General features: G+C 42.5%; 1 protein-coding gene across 2 annotated transcripts; it reads right to left on the reverse strand.

Moving 5' to 3' along the window:
- Nucleotides 1–3,812: 3,812 nt before the first annotated feature.
- Nucleotides 3,813–17,904, reverse strand: TMEM14A (transmembrane protein 14A). 2 transcript variants are annotated; one of them, XM_012648571.1, is made up of 5 exons: nucleotides 17,743–17,904; nucleotides 13,296–13,381; nucleotides 8,174–8,275; nucleotides 6,213–6,300; nucleotides 3,813–4,396 (listed from the first exon to the last, which is right to left on the reverse strand). In XM_012648571.1, exons 2-5 carry the CDS (start codon nucleotides 13,363–13,365, stop codon nucleotides 4,357–4,359), a joined length of 300 nt encoding a protein of 99 aa, XP_012504025.1. In that variant the 5' UTR covers nucleotides 13,366–13,381; nucleotides 17,743–17,904; the 3' UTR covers nucleotides 3,813–4,356. The 2 variants fall into 2 exon arrangements, with proteins under 2 accessions (XP_012504025.1, XP_012504026.1); XM_012648572.1 differs by lacking the exon at nucleotides 17,743–17,904 and adding an exon at nucleotides 17,361–17,398 and having other exon boundaries at nucleotides 3,984–4,396.
- Between the last annotated feature and the right edge of the window lie 3,202 nt (nucleotides 17,905–21,106).

Genomic DNA, 21,106 nt, shown 5'->3' on the forward strand with positions numbered 1-21,106 from the left:
TATTTGGCATAGATTACAGATATACTAACTTCCTAGTTGGTGCTTTTCCCTTAATTACATTTAATCAGTTTTCAGTCCCCTTGCTCCAACTGGATCAAATTGTGAATATTCTACACCCAGGCTTTCTCCATATTGTTTCCTTCAAAAGTATTTAAAATATATTCACTTGTAATCAGTATATAATGTAAGAGATTTTATCTTACCATTTTATAAATATTGACAGTAGAATAGATGTCTAACACGACTATTGCTAATGAATGAAGTTTTTGTTGTAAGATACCTGGAAGTACAGAAACTTCTCGCATGCCTAGAAATAGTACCAACATCACTAACGACAGTGCCGATAAGGATGACGGCTCTCCCCTGCTGAGTGCCAAGCACTGTGCTATGCATTTTGCATGCATTACCCCACTTAATCTTCATAATAACTTCACAAAAGAGGTGCTATTCCTATGCCCATTTATAGATCAGGCAACCATAGCTTAAAGAAGAAAAGTATCTTGCCTAATACCACACAACTAATAAAGTTGGAACCTGTACTCAAGTCTCTCTAACTCCTGATCCTGTGCTGAAGTATCATAACATCAAGAATTTTTAGGCCTAGAATATACCTTAGTGACCACCTACTCCAATCTTATATTTTATTTTGTATTTGATCGATTTTGACTCAAAGTGACCCATAAATTATAGCTCCGTTAAAAGAAAATTTGCTTATAAAAATGAGGCTTGAGTCCCTGTGAGAACAATGTTCTCCCTGCAAACAAAGTACCTTCCCAAGAGCAGCACACCTAAGGAAGCTGCCCCGAGATGCTACAAGGAGAGAATATCCTCACAGCCCTGGAAGAGCCACCAATCTAGGGCCTGGCACTAAATCATTCTATATGTTCACACGGTAGGTGAAGGGAGATGAATGAAGACAAAGACATGTGAGATTAAGCTGTTTGCTGTGTTTAGAATAAATCAGACAGATTTAAGCTATTCACCCTACTGAAGTCCAAGAGAGATGGGATTTGCTTGAGCCCACAGCTAGCCAGTGGCAAAGAACAGATTAGGAGCCAGTTCTCCTAACTTCTAGAAGACTTTCTGCCAAATCGAGCTGACTTTAAATTATATGTGAGGGGCGCAGCGGCTCACGCCTGTAACCCTAGCACTCCGGGAGGCCGAAGCAGGAGGATCGCTTGAGGTCAGGGGTTCGAGACCAGCCTGAGGAAAACCGAGACACTGTCTTATTAAAAATAGAAAAATTAGCCAAGTGTGGTGGCACATGCCTGTAGTTCCAGCTACTCCGGAGGCTGAGGCCAGAGGATCACTTAAGCCCAGGAGTTTGAGGTTGCCGTGAGCTAGGCTGATGCCACGACACTCTAGCCCTGGCAACGAGAGCAAGAATCTGTTTCCAAAAAAAAAAAAAAATTATATGTGAGGTATGCCCCTAATCCTCTACTTTCTTAACTATCAGTAAGACACTAAGAGACCACGGACAAGATTTTCTTGTGGGCAATCGGCTGAGCTGGGCTGACATACAGCTCCTCGAAGTCATCTTAATGGCTGAAGAGTGCAAACCCAGTGTCCTTGCAGGCTTCCCTGTGCTACAGGTTAACGCTATCCAAAACCTCTTAGGAACTGCAGGGAGAATGAATGTGTATCATTCACTTATTCTTTCATTCAGTCATTCATCATCATTTAAGAACCTACTAACTTCTTTATGCCAAGATCTGTGCTAGAAATACAAAGGGAATCTCAAGGAACATACCTAGTGGGGGAAACAAGGACATAGCAAGGTAACTTCAATATCAGGTGGTAAATTAAAACATAAAATGATATGAGAAAGCAGATGAGCGCCTCCTGGCACAGCATGGGGATCTGAGACAGGCTTCTTGCAGGACTTGGGTCAACAAAGGCTTTGCTTGGAATGTAGTAGAACCTCAATAAAAGTTGCTTCCTTCCTCTAGATAAAACAGGGGAGAAACATTTAAGATAATATCATTCTAACATAGCCATTATTTAACAATAACCATAACCATTGACAAAGCGTGTCATATGCCACGCATTGTACCAAGCACCAAATGCACATTACTTCATTTATTTTAATCCATCCTCAAAGGAGATGGGAATCAGATTGAGAGAGGCTAAGTAACTTTTGCAAGGTCACATTATTAGTAGGTGACAGGACCAGGACTCAAACCTTAGTCTGTTTGATTCCTCAGCCTGAGTTTTAAACCCCTTTTCTAGGTTGGTAGATTCTTTTATAATCTTTTAAAAATATGCTTATTTAAAATATTTGCAATCTGAGTTATAACAATTATGCACCTTCAATTTTTCACTTCATATTATTAATACACTATAAATGTTTTGGTATTGTTTAGTTCACCTCATTTTTCAGAATGTAGTCCATTATATATATTTGTGAAATTTTTCATAATTATGTATATTCCATTATTCATGCTCAGAATAACCTTATTTTAAATAATGAAGATCATAAACAACTCAAGTGTCCAGTAGCTAAGAAATGTCTACATACATGAGGATACATCCATTAAACAGAATTTTATGCAGTCACATAAAGTTAGGTTTTCAAAGATTATAAGACAAAGCCTGGGCGTGGTGGCTCACGCCTGTAATCCTAGCACTATGGGAGGCCGAGGTGGGCGGATCGTTTGAGCTCAGGAGTTCGAGACCATCCTGAGCAAGAGTGAGACCCTGTCTCTACTAAAAATAGAAAGAAATTAATTAGACAACTAAAAATATATACAAAAAATTAGCCGGGCATGGTGGCGCATGCCTGTAGTCCCAGCTACTTGGAAGGCCAAGGCAGTAGAATTGCTTGAGCCCAGGAGTTTGAGGTTGCTGTGAGCTAGGCTTACGCCACGGCACTCACTCTAGCCAGGGCAACAGAGTGAGATTCTGTCTCAAAAAACAAACAAACAAACAAAAAAAACCCAACAAAACAAAAAAACTACATACATCACTATCACTCACTTCCACCACCTTCTGTGAAAAGTCCAGGAAACAGCATAGCTTCAAACTAGTTTCTCAAACTTTCAGTCCTTGGAGTATTTTACAGATACAGTATATATTCTATGATCAACTTCACATTTAGGTTCTACTCCATAGTTTGATTATAAGCTGTTATCAATCCAAACCTGAAGGCTCTTCTCAGTCATCTTTGGCAGCTGGCAAGTAAGTGGAGCATTGCAACCACGACAGCCTTTTCCAGCCTTGCCTGTGGTCACAAACCCCTTCGGCATCATTAGGATTTGTGGGGACTTTTTTAAAGCATATCTAAGAATTCTGTCTGGGTTTCCTATTTGGTTCAACTAGTAGAGTTTTTTTCTTCCCTTAATTACTTATCACTGAAAGTTTAACAACTTCCTTGAAAGTCAGCTGGGAAGAGTAACCAACCTAACACAACCATGTCCACTTTGCTATTAGGTGAGGGCTCAACACAGAATTTCATTTAAAGAAAGAGTTTGAAATCTGATGCCACAGCACAGAGCCAACAGGATAGAAATGAATTTTTAGAGCTCTAAGGGGTCTTGTCAATCATTTAGTGCAACTCCTCCTTGACTAGGGTTTCCTGATGTTCAGTCTGGGCCCTAAAAGTGCCTTGGACATTTTGAGACTAAATCATTTTTGTTTCAGAATTATTTCTCTTTCAGAGCAAGAGAGAGAATTTCTGCTCCTGAGCAAGTATGGTGTGTTGGCTTAAACAAATCTCCCTCCCAATCCTTTTCATTAATAATTAAACATTTAAATATCAAAGATGATTTGAAATATATACAGAAGACACTAAAATCAAAGAAACAGGTTTAAAACAAAATGCCTTTTATTTGAATACTGAATACATTCTAGGATACAGAGTGTGCTGAGAATGAAATTTTTTAAAGAAAAATATAACGCTGGCAGCAACACAATTAAAATGGAAAAATATAATTTCTAATAATTTCTAATATAACACACATAGCAAATAGATACATTAGCATTTTGTGAAGTCCACTTAAGGAATTCCTTTATTTGATAAATTGTAGGTTAATTTATACTGAGACATGAGTATTTGGAATTGTCAAAAATGCCACATATATTAAAATAGACCCAGCAAATGAAAGAGCACATCATGATTAGACATCTTTAATGAAAATAATGCTTGACAATTAGAAAACAGTTAAAATTTTTGTTTTTTTAAAAAAAAAAAACCACTTCAAACTTGTGTTTATATTAGAAGTGACAGTGTTACTTATGTTTCTAACAGAAAATAAGACAATTAACATTCCATATTGAAATTTACCTTTTAAATACAAAGAATATGCTCTGTCTATTACAGTAGGATGACACGAACTTTGCTTTCAGTTCCTCTGGATCTCAGAGCAGCAATAAGACAAGTCGCAGGATCATCATGAGGCTGGATTAAAATAAAAGAAAGGCAAAGGCAGCTCACTCTTACCTGGCCCGAGACAGAAGGGGTCACTTGTCTGCCTAACCTGCAGGGTTACTTGGCCTTGGCTCTTCCAGGGCTCTCTCCTAGCCCTACCCCTTGGAGCAGGCGACCTCATCATCCCTCACTTAGCACACAGGACTGAATTAGCCACCTAAATGTGTTCACTAAATGAATGAGAAAAGTCAGAACTTGCTGCTCTGAAAACCTGGGACAAGAGTTTATAAGAGAAATGTGTGGAAAGAAACATACACCTTCAAAATCCAGTAAAGTACAGCAACTTGGAAAATGATCCAGGAGCAATTTAGGGGAGCTATTAGTACAATCTCAGCTACTTTCCATTGACTGGGGTTTTGTCTTCCTGATCTGTAAACCCTACTTCTGATTCTTCCCACCATCAACTATCATTTTTATAACAAGGCTATAGGCTGGGCACAGTGCCTCCCCACCTATAATCCCAGCACTTTGGTAGGCCAAGGTGGGAGAATCACTTGCACCCAGAAGTTCAAGACCAGCCTGGGCAACATTGTGAGTTCCCAGTCTCTATAGGAAACAAACAAACAAACAAACAAAATGAGCTGGGCATGGTGGTGTACACGTGTAGTCCCAGCTACTCAGGAGGCTGAGGTGGGAGGATTGCTTAAGTCTGGGAATTGGAGGCTGCAGTAAGCTATGAGAGCACCACTGCACCCCTGCCTAGTGACAGAGTGAGACCCAGTCTTTCTCAATCAATCAATCAATCAAAAAAAGAACAGGGCTGGAAAGCAGCCCTTTGTAATCACACCCCCACTCCCAAAACACAATACATAGTTACACTAGAAAATTCTACAGAAAAGCAGAAAGAAGAACATTAAAATTATTCATTATGCTACCACCCAAGGGAAAAACACTAACAGTTTCAGATATTTCCTTTCTATCTTGGTTTTCTATATGTAAATATTTTAGAAAACTGGGATCACACTATCCTTGGTTGGTTCTGATCCTGTTCCTACACCTCATGATGTCACTAAGATTTTCCAATGCCACTAAATAGTTTTTGAAAACATGACATGTAATGCCTGCTCAATATGCCATTATAGGACAAAACATTTATTGAAACATTTCCTTACTGGTGAACTTTTGAGTTGTTCCTAATTTTTCAGTTCATCATGCTTTCCATTAGAAATAAAGCTTCAATGAACATGTCTTATGTGTATCTCATTTCTTTGAAATAAATTCCAAAAAGTGAAAATGTGTATCAAAGGAAGTAAGCATGTTTATGGCTTTCAACATATAAAAGGATCTTCCAGGAGGAATTAAAAATGTTATCTCTAAATTTTTATTTGGTAATATGCTTAATCTCAAGGATAGAGATCAAATTAAGAGAAATTTTAGGCTCCTTATTTATCTTTCAAAAAATATGAAATTTCTCTTCCTTAAAAATTCAAAATAACTGCATCAGATTGTCACTCTGTCCAACTGTCTAAAAGAGACTATTAGATTTAAATGAATACATTTAATGTTTCAGGTGGGTAAATCTTCAGGAAAAATGAGGCTGAATTTAGCTCTTTATTCTGAAAAAGGCACATGATCAGACACCATAGCAGTATTAAGTGTATCTGATGCAAATGCTCATGTGCACATTAATACCAAAGACCAACTGAATCCAAGATATTTTAAGGTTTTTATAGTCTTGCTTACTGTAATACAAACTACTTTGACCTTTCTTATTAAAATTGATTTTTGCCAATAATTCAGCACTTCAAAATGACAGCAAAGTATAGATCAAAATAGTTTTTCTTACCTTAAACCTGCAACCAGCCCAGCAGGCATTATTTTCTTGGACCTCTTAAATCTCACACCCATTATGGTGGCCAGGAAGAAAGCTGTAACTGAAACCAAACCAATTCATGAACCAAAGTTTCAAACATGTTATCAATGCTTATGAAAAACAAACAAACAAACAGGTATCATTTAAAGTTTTCTAACAACTATTATATATAGTTGCCATTTTGAGTTGCCATTTTCTTGAAAAGATAAAGTGCTCTATTAAAATACTTTATAAAGTAGCTCATCAAAATGTTTCTGAGCAAACAAACATATTAAAATCCATTCTTGAAATATCTTCAAAAGAGAGTCTTTTGCTAACCTAAATTTCTATTCAAAGAACACTCCTTGAAGGTTAGGACCACATTTTACTCAACTTTCCTCAGAAACACTAGGCAGTAGTATACTAGGACCCACGGGAGACACTCAATAAATATTTAGATAACTGAATATAAAGAAAATAACCAGTATTTCTTTTAAAAGTAAGATCTCATTAATAAAATAACACTAGGAGGAAGGCTGACTGGTTTTTCTTTGTAGCATTCCATTTTGGAGACTTTAATGTCTGGAGAGTAAGTAACAGGCTAAGTAATAATATCATATTCAGAAGCTCACATCCAGCCTTGTAGGAGCTGTATCAATACGAAGGGGGAGGTGGTTTTATCTACAAGATTAGGGCATCGATGTCCCAATTTAAGAACAGCTTTCAAAGAAAAATGTTCACTGATACAAAAAATATAATGATTGATAATAAACATGTGAACTACTTAAATGTATGAGAATGACAAGCCCCATGTAACTGTATCTTGCTGATATAGTTTTATCTTTTGATACAATCTTATCAAAAAAATCCCTAGCCCCTATTTAAAATAACTAAAGAAAAAAGCCCACAGAATCTCTCTCCTTCAAATATAGAACTGATACAATTTTGTCTTCATTTGTACTTTCTTCCATACTCCACCATGGCACTTTGAATAATAACCAAATCAAACAGATGCAATTTCCTTGGTGTAGTTCTCTAAACCTCCACTGCATTTCTCTTTCAAGTGAGACAAAAGAAAGCCAACCATCACTGTGGCTTTAAACACACAGGTTTCCATTTTTTCTGTGCACATTCTCCCATTAAGCTCAACAAGGGAAGAAGCTAAAAAAAATGTCAGTCTTGCTTTTCTACATTAAATCTTAAGGCACTGCAGAATCTAAAAGCTGTTTGTGAATTAAATAAAATAATGCAAGGCTGTCTCCTTTCAGTTATTTTTACAGCAACATAAAAACTATGCTAAATATGCGTTTAGGAGAGTTAACAGAAAATCTGGGAATAATTCTTTGCATTTTCTTTTCTTTTTTTTTTTTTTTGAGACAGAGTCTCGCTTTGTTGCCCGGGCTAGAGTGAGTGCCGTGGCATCAGCCTAGCTCACAGCAACCTCAAACTCCTGGGCTCAAGCAATCCTTCTGCCTCAGCCTCCCGAGTAGCTGGGACTACAGGCATGTGCCACCATGCCCGGCTAATTTTTTCTATATATTTTTAGCTATCCAATTAATTTCTTTCTATTTTTTTGGTAGAGATGGGGTCTCGCTCTTGCTCAGGCTGGTCTCGAACTCCTGAGCTCAAACAATCCACCCGCCTCGGCCTCCCAGAGTGCTAGGATTACAGGTGTGAGCCACCGCACCCGGCCAATTCTTTGCATTTTCTAATTCAATTTCATTTTTCTAGTAACAAGTTTTATGGAAATATTCTTCTGAATTGGAAGGCTTGGCAGCAATACCATTATTTTTGATCAGGTCTCTGTAGGAAGGAACAAGAGTTGTGTTCAGCCTTGACACATGCATATGGCCACTTGCCATTCGACTAAACATTTTCTAGTAAACCTACCATAGACTACCACAAAGGCCACCTCCAATGTTTGATTCTCTAGCTGGGAAAAATGCCTTACTTACACAGTGACACTTTTACGTCTCGTTTGTCATTGGAGACACGGTAAGCTCCGTAGCCAGCCAAAAACCCAACAAAAAGACCAGCAATCAAAGATGGAACACCACCTGGAACGGAAAAAAAAGCATGGGCTCACGAAGAGAATCTCAAAATGAAAGGAATTCATTCCATTACTTCAAGTACGACTCAGGCGCCTTTAAGCGTATTCCTACTTGGGCATTGTAACTGGACAAAGCCAAATTAAGTATGGGCTTCCTCACTGATAGTTTCTAAGAAATGGCTGTTTCACGCTGACCCTAAGCGCAAGGCAGAAGAACCCTGAATGCGTAGCAATGGAGGGGTTAGTTATCCCTTGGGGGAGTAAGAAAACCTGCTGTGTAGTAGTGGTTTAGACGCTGACTGCATTAGCTGACTTCTTTACGCCCTTCTCCTCCCACCCCCTATTCTCCTTGCCTCCTTTCCGCGGTGAGGTTGTGATGATGGAAAATAAGACGCAACGGTATTTTTAGCTCATATAGGTAAAGAGAGAAGTGCTGTGCAAACCAAGCAATGGTTCTGTCCTGAATAATTAACAAAACTTCAAGCCTCAAGATGTCAGGACTCAAGGACTAATGAAGACTATATGGAGAAAGGGGAAGGACCAGGGAACTGATCCACCCACCCCACCAGTGCACTCCCAGCCCCCAACCCATCCACCTGCCCCAGGGCACTATGACAAACACCAAGAACTTCAGGTGCCCTGGACAGTAGGCTACATGCTGGTGACACTGTAAGCAAGACACACACAATCCTTGCTTCACCCTATTTAGAATCTATCGGATTAGAATCCCTGGGGACAGGGTAAAGGTTGTCTCTATTTTTTAAATATCCACAGGAGATTCAGATGCGCAGCCAGGGTTAAGAACCACTGCAGCGCATGCACAAGCGCGCACTTGCGCACGCACTCGCACACGCGCGCGCACACACACACACACACACACAGAGCACCATCCTGAACAAGAAGCCAAATACACTAGATTCTAGTCCTAATTCTTTCACTTGTTGACCGAAGGACTTTGGCTAAATCACTTACCCTCTCTGAGTTTTATCAGTTACAAAACAAACAGGGTTAAGATCACCCATGTCATATACATAAAGGCTTAGGGCCAGTCATGGAGGCTCACACCTGTAATCTCAGAACTTTGGGAGACCAGGCAGGAGGATCACTTGAGGCCAGGAGCTCAAGACCAGCCTGCGCAACACAGCAAGAGCCCATTTCTAAAAAAAAAAAAAAATTAGCTGGGCATGGTGGTACATTCCTGTAGTCTCAGCTAGCTGGGAGACTGAGGTGGAAGGATTGCTTGAGCCCAGGAATTTGAGGCTGCAGTGAATTATGACTGCACCACTGCACTCCAGCCTGGGCAACAGAGCAAGACTCTGCCTCCAAAAAACAAAGAATGTTACAGTTGGAAATAATATTAAATTCCTTATTGTCTTCCTCCAAATCTATTCTTCAAACACAGCAAGATGATCTTTTAAAAACATATATCTGGACAGGTCAATCTCCTAATTAAAAACCTTTGGTGCTTCCCAACGCACTTAGGAAAAAAAAAAAAACCAGTTTGCTGTGTTGTGCAAGTCCTGGCCTTCATTCACTTCCCTGGATATGCCAAACTCTATTCCTCACAGCTTTCAGACATGCTGCTCCTAGCGTGGACTGCTCTTCTCTGCACTGTTCACCTGGCCTAGCGCAGCTCCCCTTCAGATGTGTGCAGAAGCGTTTAGTTCTCAGAGATGCCTTCCCTGACCTACAACTCTGAACGAGGGCCCACATCGTAGTCTTCCATCATTCATGATCATATGCTGGTGACACTGTGGTCATATGCTGTTCACGGATTTAAGGTCAGTCTCCCCCACCCACTTGTGGGCTCTATGTTTTTTTGCTCATTGCTGTTTTCCCAGGGTAAGACAAAGAACCAGGTACATAAGGAACACCTGTTAAATACTGATTTAAGGCGTTCCTGGGTGATCCCCTGTTATGGATCATGTTCAAGCCAAAGATGTCAGGTAAGGATATAGTTAAGGAGATTAAAGCATTTTCTGAAATGTACGACTAGGTCACCATTAAGGTGTCTCTCACCTAGAGATTCTGTGATCCTCCTTTCTGTATACCATGAAGATTTGTGTACTGCTATACCTCCCCTCCTGCCCCCTGCATCCCCACCACCCCCATACAAACACACTTAAGTATGCGAAAGGCGTGGCAGTGTCTGCACTTGAGTCTCCATGAGATCAGACAGCAAGCAGCAGGGACCGGAGCATGCTCACCAGCAGCCCATGTGTAAGAGAACCAGGAAGGTTCCTGGGAGAATTCATCCTGCTTGAGGAAGGAGGTAGGACTGTGGACTCTGCCTTACAAGAAAGCCACGGCTAGTGGAAGGGAGCCAAGATCCTGAGAAAAAGAAGTGCCCATAGCGGGGGCTACAAGAAAAGAAGCTCCAAGCTCTTCCCCTCCCCTTTCCTAGGATGGCCGATCTGGGTGGGGCCTCTTGGTAGGGGAGTTTTCAAAGAAGTTGAAAGGTACACATGGGAGCCTCCCTTCGGGTGCTCTTGTGGTCCTCAGAACAGGAACCTGCCTGGCATGTGCTCCCGCTCCTCTCTGGAGGGGCTGCTGTGCTTTTCCCAACTGGAGTAGGAAGGTGTGAGGTCAGGTTCAGCCCTGGTGTAGGAGAAGTCAGAGCAAGCCTTCTGACCATCTTTGTCTTTGGACACCTGGTGCTACTTGGCCTAGGAAAAGCCTCCAAATCATAGTGTCATCCTGGTTATCCACTTCCCTGGAGACCTACCTAGGAGGAGGGGTGAACTCAAGCTCAGCACCCTGTGTCCTGCAACTGCACTGCCTCTCTCCTCCACCAAAGAAAAAAAATCTCACTTTGACCCAACTTGTATCAGTCAGCTAGTCTAGTTTACGATTTGGATATATTTGTGTCCTCCCAACCAAACACAATTTTTGGGTTTTTTTAGAGACAAGGTCTCACTTTGTGTCACCCAGGCTGGAGTGCAGTGGCACAACCATAGCTCACTGTAGCCTTGAACTCCTGGGCTCAAGTGATCCTCCCACCTCAGCCTCCCAAGTAGCTGGAACTTGCCACCACGCCCACCTTTTTTTTTTTTTGTAGACATGAGATCTCACTATGTTGCCCAGGCTAGTGTCAAACTTCTGGTCCCAAGTGGTCCTCCTACCTCAGCCTCCCAAAGTGCTGGGTTTATGGGCATGAGCCACCATGCCCAGCCCAAACACTATTTTGACAGCACATTTTTCACCTACTCAAAATTATTCTCAGTAACTGTCCCTTAAAAGGGTCTCCTGACCTAGCTGCATGGGACTTACGCCTAGGCAAACTCTAAGTAAAAAGAGAAAGAGCTGACTCACTTCCACACAAATGATCTAAGACATTTGGGCTATAAGCAGCTATATGTATAGCTGTATACATATAGTATACAGTATAATATGAAACCAGAGTGTAAAACTAGAAAGAGGTATTTTGCCTCACTGGCCCACACACCTCCCCACTGACCAGGCAGCAGTGGCAGAAACAACCAGAATATTAAACCTTTATTCTATGCGAGGCACTATGTAAAATGTATTATATGCATTGTTTTATTTAATCCTAACAAATTAATTTACAGGTGAGGGTTGAGGCCCAGAAGTTAACACAACTATCAGAGCCAGGAAGTGGTAGTGTCAGGACTAGAATTCAGGAATGCTCAATTCTGTAGCCTATGCTTTTAACCACATTATACTACACGAGTAAGCTTCCCTGTGAACACACAATACTCTCGGGGGCTTCCAGGCTCACTCAGTGTGGGGGGCTCCTGCCAGAGGCCAAGAAACCATCTTGTGCCACTGAGCAACAAGCCCCTGCAATCAGAGACCTTACAGCTAATGTAACTTCATTTGTCCCCACCAGCTGGTAAAACCTGCAGAGATTTGGGTTAGAATAATGACATGATTCCTCCCACCCCAACACACAAACACACTCACTCTCTTCTTTCCGCCCCTCAAAAAGGCAGGCAAAAACGTCCAGATGTTCTTTCCTATTCTGTAATAGAAGTTATTTAGACGTGTCTTTGACAATGAGAAAAAATGGTTTCAATAACAATCCTCAGAATTTTAAACTGAGTCCTTTTTAAAATAGATTATGAATACTCTGGTTTCTCTTCAGATCGTATAAATCTTTCGCCTTTCACTACAGGTGATTATGAAACACCAACTTCTGAGTAGTTGTTTAACAGATCTCCTTTTGGTGCCATCATTTTTTTTCCCTTCACACGTATCCATGATGATACACACATTAAGAGAGAAAAAACAAAAAATCTAAAGTGAATTACAGATTTTAAGGAATCTTAGAAGATAATCTATTCTAACCTGTCAGCCCCTCAGCTACTAGAGAGAACTGTGCTTCTGGCCTTTGACTTCTTAGCAATCGCTAAAGAAGAAAGCTAACTGGTAACTGTGTAGACCTGGCTTTTTCACTCCAATTCAAACACAACACGCTTCGAAATAAATTTTCATTTAAAAAATTAAAATAAAAACCAAAAATATGAAACACCATGACTATATTTAATTCTACCTTAAAACAGAGCAAAATATAAAAATTTAAGCTTTCCTTTTTCTCCATGAAAACCCTTTAATTGCTCAATTGAGTTTTTTCTCCTCTTTTGGATGGAGATGAAGAGGCAACTTTGGATATGATATCTAAGTATCTAACAAATTTTCTTTTGCAATACACAGTATCAATATAACTGAGTTTTTTGGTACCATGATTATGTAAACAAAAAAATCCTCATTTAGTAATAAGCAGAGACCCTGAGGGAGGTTAAGTCAATTATACAACTGATAATGACAGGTGAAGTCAGAGTTTTATGGGAGGCAGAGGCCAGAAGCTCAGGTTGCAACACTCTGCCATGACCAGTCCCATGTTATCCTCCTACCCCTCGTGAGTCCCTTTCACAACACGCTGGAAGCCAGCCACCTCAGAGGTATCTGCAGCTTCTTGTCCCACTTACAGACCCTCAGATGACCCTAGCACACACAACCACCAACACCCCCCTAAGTCCCTTCAATGAAATTTGGTTTAGGCTTACCTCTCCGCTTATATCCCAAAATGCTTCCAAATGTCACAAGGGCTGCATAACCAAAACCGACCAGGTCCATTGGCAAGGTTGCAGCTCTAAAGCAAGGAGGAAGGGACAAATTATACAAAATAAAGAGTTTGGGGGAGCAAATGTATATAAAAATTACATGTGTCCCATAGAATTACAGAAGTTTCTCCAGTCTACTAAAGAAAAAAGGGAGGTTTGATTGTGACCTACCTCCCCCAACACTCAACCACTGTCCCCTTCCTCATCACTCCCAAGCACACTCAGGGGGCGCCTCAAGATGATTCTCCTCTGCCTGTCTTCAAGACCTGCCATACTCTCAGCTGTTTAATTCCTTTTACTTCCCCCAGCAAAACTTCTGCTCTGGTCAGCCAGGTTTCCTCACTGGACTGCAACACTCCAATCCTCACTCTTCACTTCCAGGGATGGAATGTCCCCCTACCTCTGGCACCTCTGCCTACAAAAGCCTGACCATCCTCTGCACGGCTCTCTGAAGCTTCTCCCCTGACTTCTGCCCTCACCACCTCCCTCCAATCTCCTTAACTCTGGCCTGCATCATCAAACCGGTCTGGAGCAAATGGCTTCTTCCTCCTCGAAATTCCTTGACTTCTGTAATTCCATCTTATAATTTTTTCATATTGGTACAGGGAGTTGTCCTGTGACCCTCCCCACATCGAAGAACAGAAAAGGGGTAATATGGATGTCTGGTGACCGAACCAATGATTCACTTTAAACAATTGCTTTGTCACCAGCTCTGTTGAGACAGATCTTCTGTGGTAGCAGAGGCATCCACACTTAATCGATGGCAAACCACTAAAGAGCATAATGAAGCCCTGGCACCAAGTTAGTTGGATGACATTGACATCCTATTATGCACAGAAGCAGCTAAAACATATATCCAGCGGTGAGAAGTTCCACTGAAATCCTACCCACAGTTCTCTAAGATGTAGTAGACAGTGTGCTGGCTGCAGGCTGGGGACATGGGCACTGGTCACTAGCTTGTTACTGGTCCTCGGACTGTACCCCCCTCCCCCCAGAATCCCCCAAAGTGAGGGAAATAGATGAGATGAGCTCTGAAGTTCCTTGCAGTTTTTTGAAGTCTAAGATTTCTAGTGGTGGTTTTATATCTTAACTTTCTTACATCTATATTTCCTCTATGGGAAAATAATGATCTTTGTAAATAGGAGGGATGGTATATGAAATTTCTTGTGTATTTTTACAATTTTCTCACTGTTTGTCATTTAGGTTAACTGGTCTTTTAGTCCGTGTAGCAACTAGCAACAAATTAATTCAGAAGAGCAGAAAAGGGGTTTTGAGCTTATCTCAGAGAATCAACTGGAACTTCCTGCGAGGAAGGGTCTTGGGGGAGGGAATCTCAGGCACAGGAGGAGAAGACGACACCAAAAAGGAGGCAACACTGAAAAACCCTCAACATCCACAGGAAGAAGAACTAAAACAGGAGAGCTCGTCTGTGCCCGAGCAGTGGGACAGTAGGGCGTAACATGTAGGAAAGGCCTGGGCTCAAAAGCCATTTGTTGACTGAATGATGGATAAACAAATAATTACAACGAAGATGATTAAGCCAGTACCAGGTGCTAGGTACCATTCTAAGGCCTTACAGGCATCAACTCATTTAATTATTACCACAAACCTACGAGGTCTGTACTACCATCCTTAGCCCCATTTTCCAGATGAGGAAACTGAGGTACAGAGAAGGGAAGCAATGCCTCAACCTCAAACCAGATACCACTCCTTACTAGCTGCTGTAAAATTAGGCACACTCCTTAACCTCTTTGTAACTCAGTTTCTACATCTTTAAAATAAAGGGATAATAAAAGTATCTACTGAATAGGATTGGGAGAACTAAATGAGTTAATACTATCAAAACACTTAGCACATAGGCCGGGCGCGGTGGCTCACGCCTGTAATCCTAGCTCTCTGGGAGGCCGAGGCAGGCGGATTGTTTGAGCTCAGGAGTTTGAAACCAGCCTGAGCAAGAGCGAGACCCCGTCTCTACTAAAATTAGAAGGAAATTAATCGGACAACTAAAAATATATAGAAAAAATTAGCCGGGCATGGTGGCGCATGCCTGTAGTCCCAGCTACTCGGGAGGCTGAGGCAGGAGGATCGCTTGAGCCCAGGAGTGTGAGGTTGCTGTGAGCTAGGATGACGCCACGGCACTCACTCTAGCCCGGGCTAGAAAAAAAAAAAAAAAAAAACACTTAGCACATATTGAGCACTACATATCAGCTGCTCTAATATTAATGATTATTCTTCTCATTCACCCTATACTTCTTTTTAAGCTTGATGTGTATAAAGCCATTACTAAAGCACACTGAGAAAACTGAGGTAGTCGGGATTTATGACTCAGGCAGTCAATGAATCACACCATATTATTACAACTTATACTTATATTCAACTTCAGTTAACAAGTATTTATTGAGCACCTTCTTTGTTCAAGGAAGTAGTAAGTGATGGAAAGCCCTAAGATATGGCCTTGGTCCTCCAGGACTTACAGTACAGCACAGCAGGAGACAGATGAGTGAATGAGCCCTAAGAGGAGAGGCTCCGGCACCATAACAGGGAGTGGCACCTGACACGGCGTGGGAGCCTAAGGAGGGCCGTTCGGAGGAAGCAGGGCAGGAGTAAGCCAAGTGAAGAGGGTGGCAAGGAAGGGTGTTCCTGGTAGAAGGGAGAACATGTGCAAGGCCCCAGTGGCATGAGAAAGCATGGCATGATCTCCACATGAAAAATGCAAGCAGTTGTGAAAAGAGAAGGAGCAGGTGAGAAAGACAGCCTGTACACCCAGATAAGCCTGGTAAAGGGAGTCTGGCTTCTGTCCTAAGCGGTGAGGGATCGATGAAGTAAGCCTCACAATCAGATTTACACTCCTGCAAGCGCTTCCTGGCTGCAGGCTGTTGCAGAAACTAAGCAAGAGCTTAGCTGATGAAGGTAGGCTGGCCTAGAGAAATGGCAATGAGGGTAGAGAGAAGGTGGTTGGATTTGAGAGGTTCAGGAGGTGGAATCTACAGGCCTGGACATGGAGAGGGAGCGGTGGGGATGAGTCACAGATGACTCACCCCTAGGTCCGTGGCTTGGACCCTTAGGAGAGGTGTGGGGTAGGGGAGCCTGCTGCTATACCCTGAGACGGGGAACACTGGAACGGCAGCAGGTGTGCGGTGGGGGGAAGTGGGAGGTGGCCAGGAATGATGCGACCCACTTGGAACGGATTCAGTCTGAGATGCCTGACGCAGTTAGGAAAACACCCCTACATAAAAATTAAGTAGTGATTTGGAGACCTATTTTCTCCTAATGCCAAGCAGCTGGTGTGAAAGGCTGACTCCCCTCTCCATCCTGAGGCCCCCAGCTCTTCCTGTGATCCTCTCTTAGGGACCCATCCCCTTTCACTTGCTGTAGAGTTTCTTAAGATTCTCTCTCGGCCAGTCATGCTCCTTGAGGGCAAACCCAGGTTCAATTGTCTTTGTCATCCTTATGACACCAAGAAACCTGCCCTGCACAAGGCAGGTGCTTAGAAAATACTTGAAAAAATGAGTTGGTGAATGGGTCAACCAACAGCTTCTGCCTGCAGAGATTCTGTAACTGACCTACCCAATACAGCTCTACTGCCAGGAAACAGACAGCCCCCTAATCTCCTTAGTGAACTGAGTGTTGTTCTAAGGAGGCCAAACAAATCTATTCCCAATACTTGCAAGAAGTTTCTATTCTCACAGAGAAAAGCCAAACAAAAGGCAATCAACCGTCTTGCTCCTTTTCCAGGGCAGGGCCACTTAGCCAGGCCAGAAGCACATATTAAAGCCAGAGGCCGCGTTAACAAGTGAGGGATGGTGTGGGAGACTACGGGCACAGAACATCAACGCCCCCGTCGCGAACACGATGTTCACGGCTTGCAATGACCAGAAAGCAAACCACGTGACAGGCCCCTGCCTCCACGTCAGCCCCAAGACCTCCAAAATTCGGGGAACTCACTGAAGGATATTCCGTAAACTATTATATAAAACCGTATTTTCACATGCTAAAACAATAACCTACCCTCGAGCTCTGCGGGGGCACGAAAGACACCTTTTCTTGTGAAGTCTGGGTGGTGCTGGGAAGGGAGAAATCTTGGCAGGCATTTTTACAACGGTCCGTGAACCGCCTCCCCCTTATCACCACGCCAGCTCCCGGAAGGTAGGAGACAGGGCAGGTGGGAGGTTTAGGGCCATGAGAAGGCAGAAATTCCCAGGAGGAGAAATATGAACGCTGGGAGAGCAGACCCCATGCCCCTGCAAAATCCCCTCGAGGTCCTCCCCATCATTGATTGCTGCAGGGATTTCGGGGTGGGAGGGGCCATTTAGCAAAGTCCCTTTTATTTCTGTGCCTTTGCAAGAAACTTCAAGGCAGGAAGGTCTCGACTGCGGCATGCACAGCTCACCTGCAGCCCCCGAGCCCTCACCGCAGATGAAAAGAAAGACGGCAACGTCTAGCCACCGGCAAGCGAGGTACCCGGAGTCCGGAAGCGGTCTCCGCGCCAGCGCCGTCCTACTCCGCGCCCAGCCTTCTAGAGCCGAGCCCGGGCACTGGCCGCGCCTTCCCGGCTGCGCGCATGCGCTACGTGCCTCCCCCGCCTCTGCTCGGCCCTGCCCCGCCCGCGCCCCCAGTCGGCCACACCCCAGCAGCAGCCGCGCCCCGCCACTTGCTCTGTCCGTCCGGACTTAGGCCCAGTCCTGGAGCCGGGGCTGGGGTCTACTGCCTCCTGCCGGATGGAGCGGGACTGGCAGGCACTCGCAGGGAGCGTGTCTTGGTGTAGCAAGGATCACAGAAGGCGAAAAAGATTAACAGCAAAGCACATTCATTATTTGACGGACACTTGTGGGACCTCTACGGCAACCCAGGCCTTTTACGTACTCTTCAGCAGACTGTCCCCATTTCCAGTGGAGGGAGTTAAGGGTCAGAGAGGTGAGCTGATTTACTTGTCCAAGGTGAGACTCCAAGTTTGTCTCGTTTCAAAGCCCAAGCACTTTTCATTACACTATCTGTGGGGTCATCTAGATGGGGTTGGGAGATCAAGATGTTGGTTTTATACTTCAGGCCCAGGATTTGCTAAGCTTAGATATCTAAGGGGAAAGGTACAGAATTCCAGAGTTGGAAATCAGTTCGAATTGTGTCTAGTCCAGGACAATCTGAACCTTAAATTGATTTGAAATTATGCCTCCCCAACAACTTCTCATCTCACTCTTCTGCCTTCTAGGCTGAATACAGTAACTCCAGCCCTTTTCCTTATATAATAGCCCTTCAGAGATACGAAAAAGGCTGTCATCTCAGTGTCAAGCAGCTCTAGAAATTTTGTGGTGCTGAGAATAGCAAAATTCCTCAGAATTTTTTTTTTTTTAAAACACCCCAAGAATTAAATCTTGTGAAGTTTGTTTGGCTAAATCTATTCCCTGTGCATAAAAGTGCTTCAGAGAAGTAACATAACTGTACCTAACTCATGAGAAGTCTAAGTTGGTCCTAGGGAGTTATTAAGATTTCTGAAGATTCACAGGAGAGCTGATGGCAAGGCACTGGGATGTGAGCAGGAGTGGTATCCTGAAGTTTGGTTCTGAGTTCTCGCAGCTCTCCTTTCCACCCACTTCTATGCCCATCCTTACCCCAGCCTCCTCCCCCTCTCTCAGACTCCCAGAACACTTCCCCTATTTGGAATAAAACTAAAACCCTCTTGGAATACCTCAGTATCTTCAACTGATGTGACCTGGCCAAATAACTTCTCCCTGGACTTCAGTGCCTGGATTTAAGATGTGGCTCAGACTAGATGCTGAGATCCCTTCCACCTTGCCAATAAGTGTATGAAGCTGGAAACGACCTTATGATATTCCTCCTTGAGGCATTCTTCCTAAACCTAAAAGAAGAGCTCTTTGTATATTATGGGAATTCCACACCCTCGGACTCGTGGGAACAGAGTGGTTTTTACTTAGGCAAAGGGACACTGCCGTCCCAACTCATAAGCCACCAGCTGCTGCTCCTCTAGCTAATGGAAAGGCTGCCGCACAGGTGAGGGTGCAGCAAAGCCTATTTACCTCTACCTATTGGTAAAGCTTTCTATTCATGACCCACAGCAGAGATTCAGCTTCCAATGGACACTGACCCCTTTGGCAGTCTGGAGAAATGCATAAAATAAAATATATAGGATTGCAAAAGTAGCCAGTGTTATTGAAATACAGTTATCGAATTATTAAACATGTAAATCTGTGATTAAAATAGATGTGCTTCTTTATTAACATATTAAAGATGAGAAGATCTTGAGGTAGGTCTAATTATTACCATAATTTCAAAGTCGTGCTACACATAAGCAGTATTTCAAGGTATCTGTGACATGTATCTGTGATTCCTAGTGATGACAGAGACACAGGTACTAATACTCATACTGCAGTGGGGTTTTGCCTATTTTCCTAATGGAAAGAAATGCTAAATTTCAGTTAGAGGTCAGTGAAAATAAAAATTTCTTTTTCCCAATCAATTTCTCAGATCTTCTGATTTCTATCCTCAGGCCCTTTGGATCTGTAGATCCCAAATTTAAGAACTCCCAATCTCTAGTAATGCAAATTTTTGCAGGTTGCATATAGGGGGAATCAGAGAAAGGGAGGCAAGGTCAAGAGCCTGACTGACAAACTGGCCGCCCAGGCAGGGCCTCATTGCTTGTACCTCGGCGAGTGCTCTGCGGATCCCCAGCCTGGTTCTCATGTTCAAATGTTCAGAAACTCAGTTTGTCTCATTTCTTCCCAGTGCACCCTGGCTTTTGGGAGATTGATTCATACAAACCAAAGTCACAGGGGGACTTACTGATTTTTTTTTCAACCACACTTCAGATTCTTGATTTTTCTCTCCTTTCAGATCCCTGTGGCTATTCATCATTTAGGCCTCTGCTCGTCAGTGAAAAAACTTTTGAACAAGTATACCAATATATGTATTATCATTTATTTAGAAATGTCCTGTTTAACTTGGCTGCCCTTTTCTGGTGACATTTTTTTTTTAGTTCCAAAGCAGTCTTATTTCCAAAAAATAAGTCACTTTTCCATCAGATGAGTTTCTGTCTCAACCTATACATAACATTGAACAACTCAGGTGCAGTTAGTCTGTCCCTTTCTAGGCTCCTGCTGGCCTCATCAAAGATCATGGAGAAAGAGCGTACACATGTTTACTTTGCTGTAATTCTTTTCTCCATTCTTATCCTCATTATAGTTCTAAATCAAAGGACATTATTCTTCTTCTTCCACACTTTGAAAATATGATTTTATGGCAAGCCAACATTTTAGCATCTTTTCTATGGCTGGCAGCAGTGATGGCCATCTTGTAGGCACATGTCTGAAGAGGTTATCACCTTCCACTTCTATGAAGACAAAAATCTCACCAAGTGCTTCTATACATTTTGAGGACACTGAAAAGTAACCAGAAACTTTCATTATGTTAAGTCTCAATTTACATTTAAATAAAATAAGTCATATCCCTTTTTAGCAGTGTTGTATATAAGATGTGCAAGACAGTGAACAGGCAAGATCTTTTCCTTTTCTTTTTGGTAAGAAGTTTATAGACTGAATGGAGTTTACTAAAAATTGCACCTGCACTGTTTGATGAATATGCAGACAGATGAGCCAAGTCTAGTTTGTATTTATATAAAATATCAACAATATTTTATGATTTCAGCAGTTTCATTAAAATACTCATAGAAATCAAGAAGACTATTCAAAACCTAACAGCTAGAGGAAACATTTTATGTTGCCATGATCCAATGCATCGCTTGA

The sequence above is a fragment of the Propithecus coquereli genome, unplaced genomic scaffold, assembly GCF_000956105.1.
Source record: "Propithecus coquereli isolate 6110/MARCELLA unplaced genomic scaffold, Pcoq_1.0 Scaffold29, whole genome shotgun sequence".
Classification (NCBI taxonomy): Eukaryota; Metazoa; Chordata; class Mammalia; order Primates; family Indriidae; genus Propithecus; species Propithecus coquereli.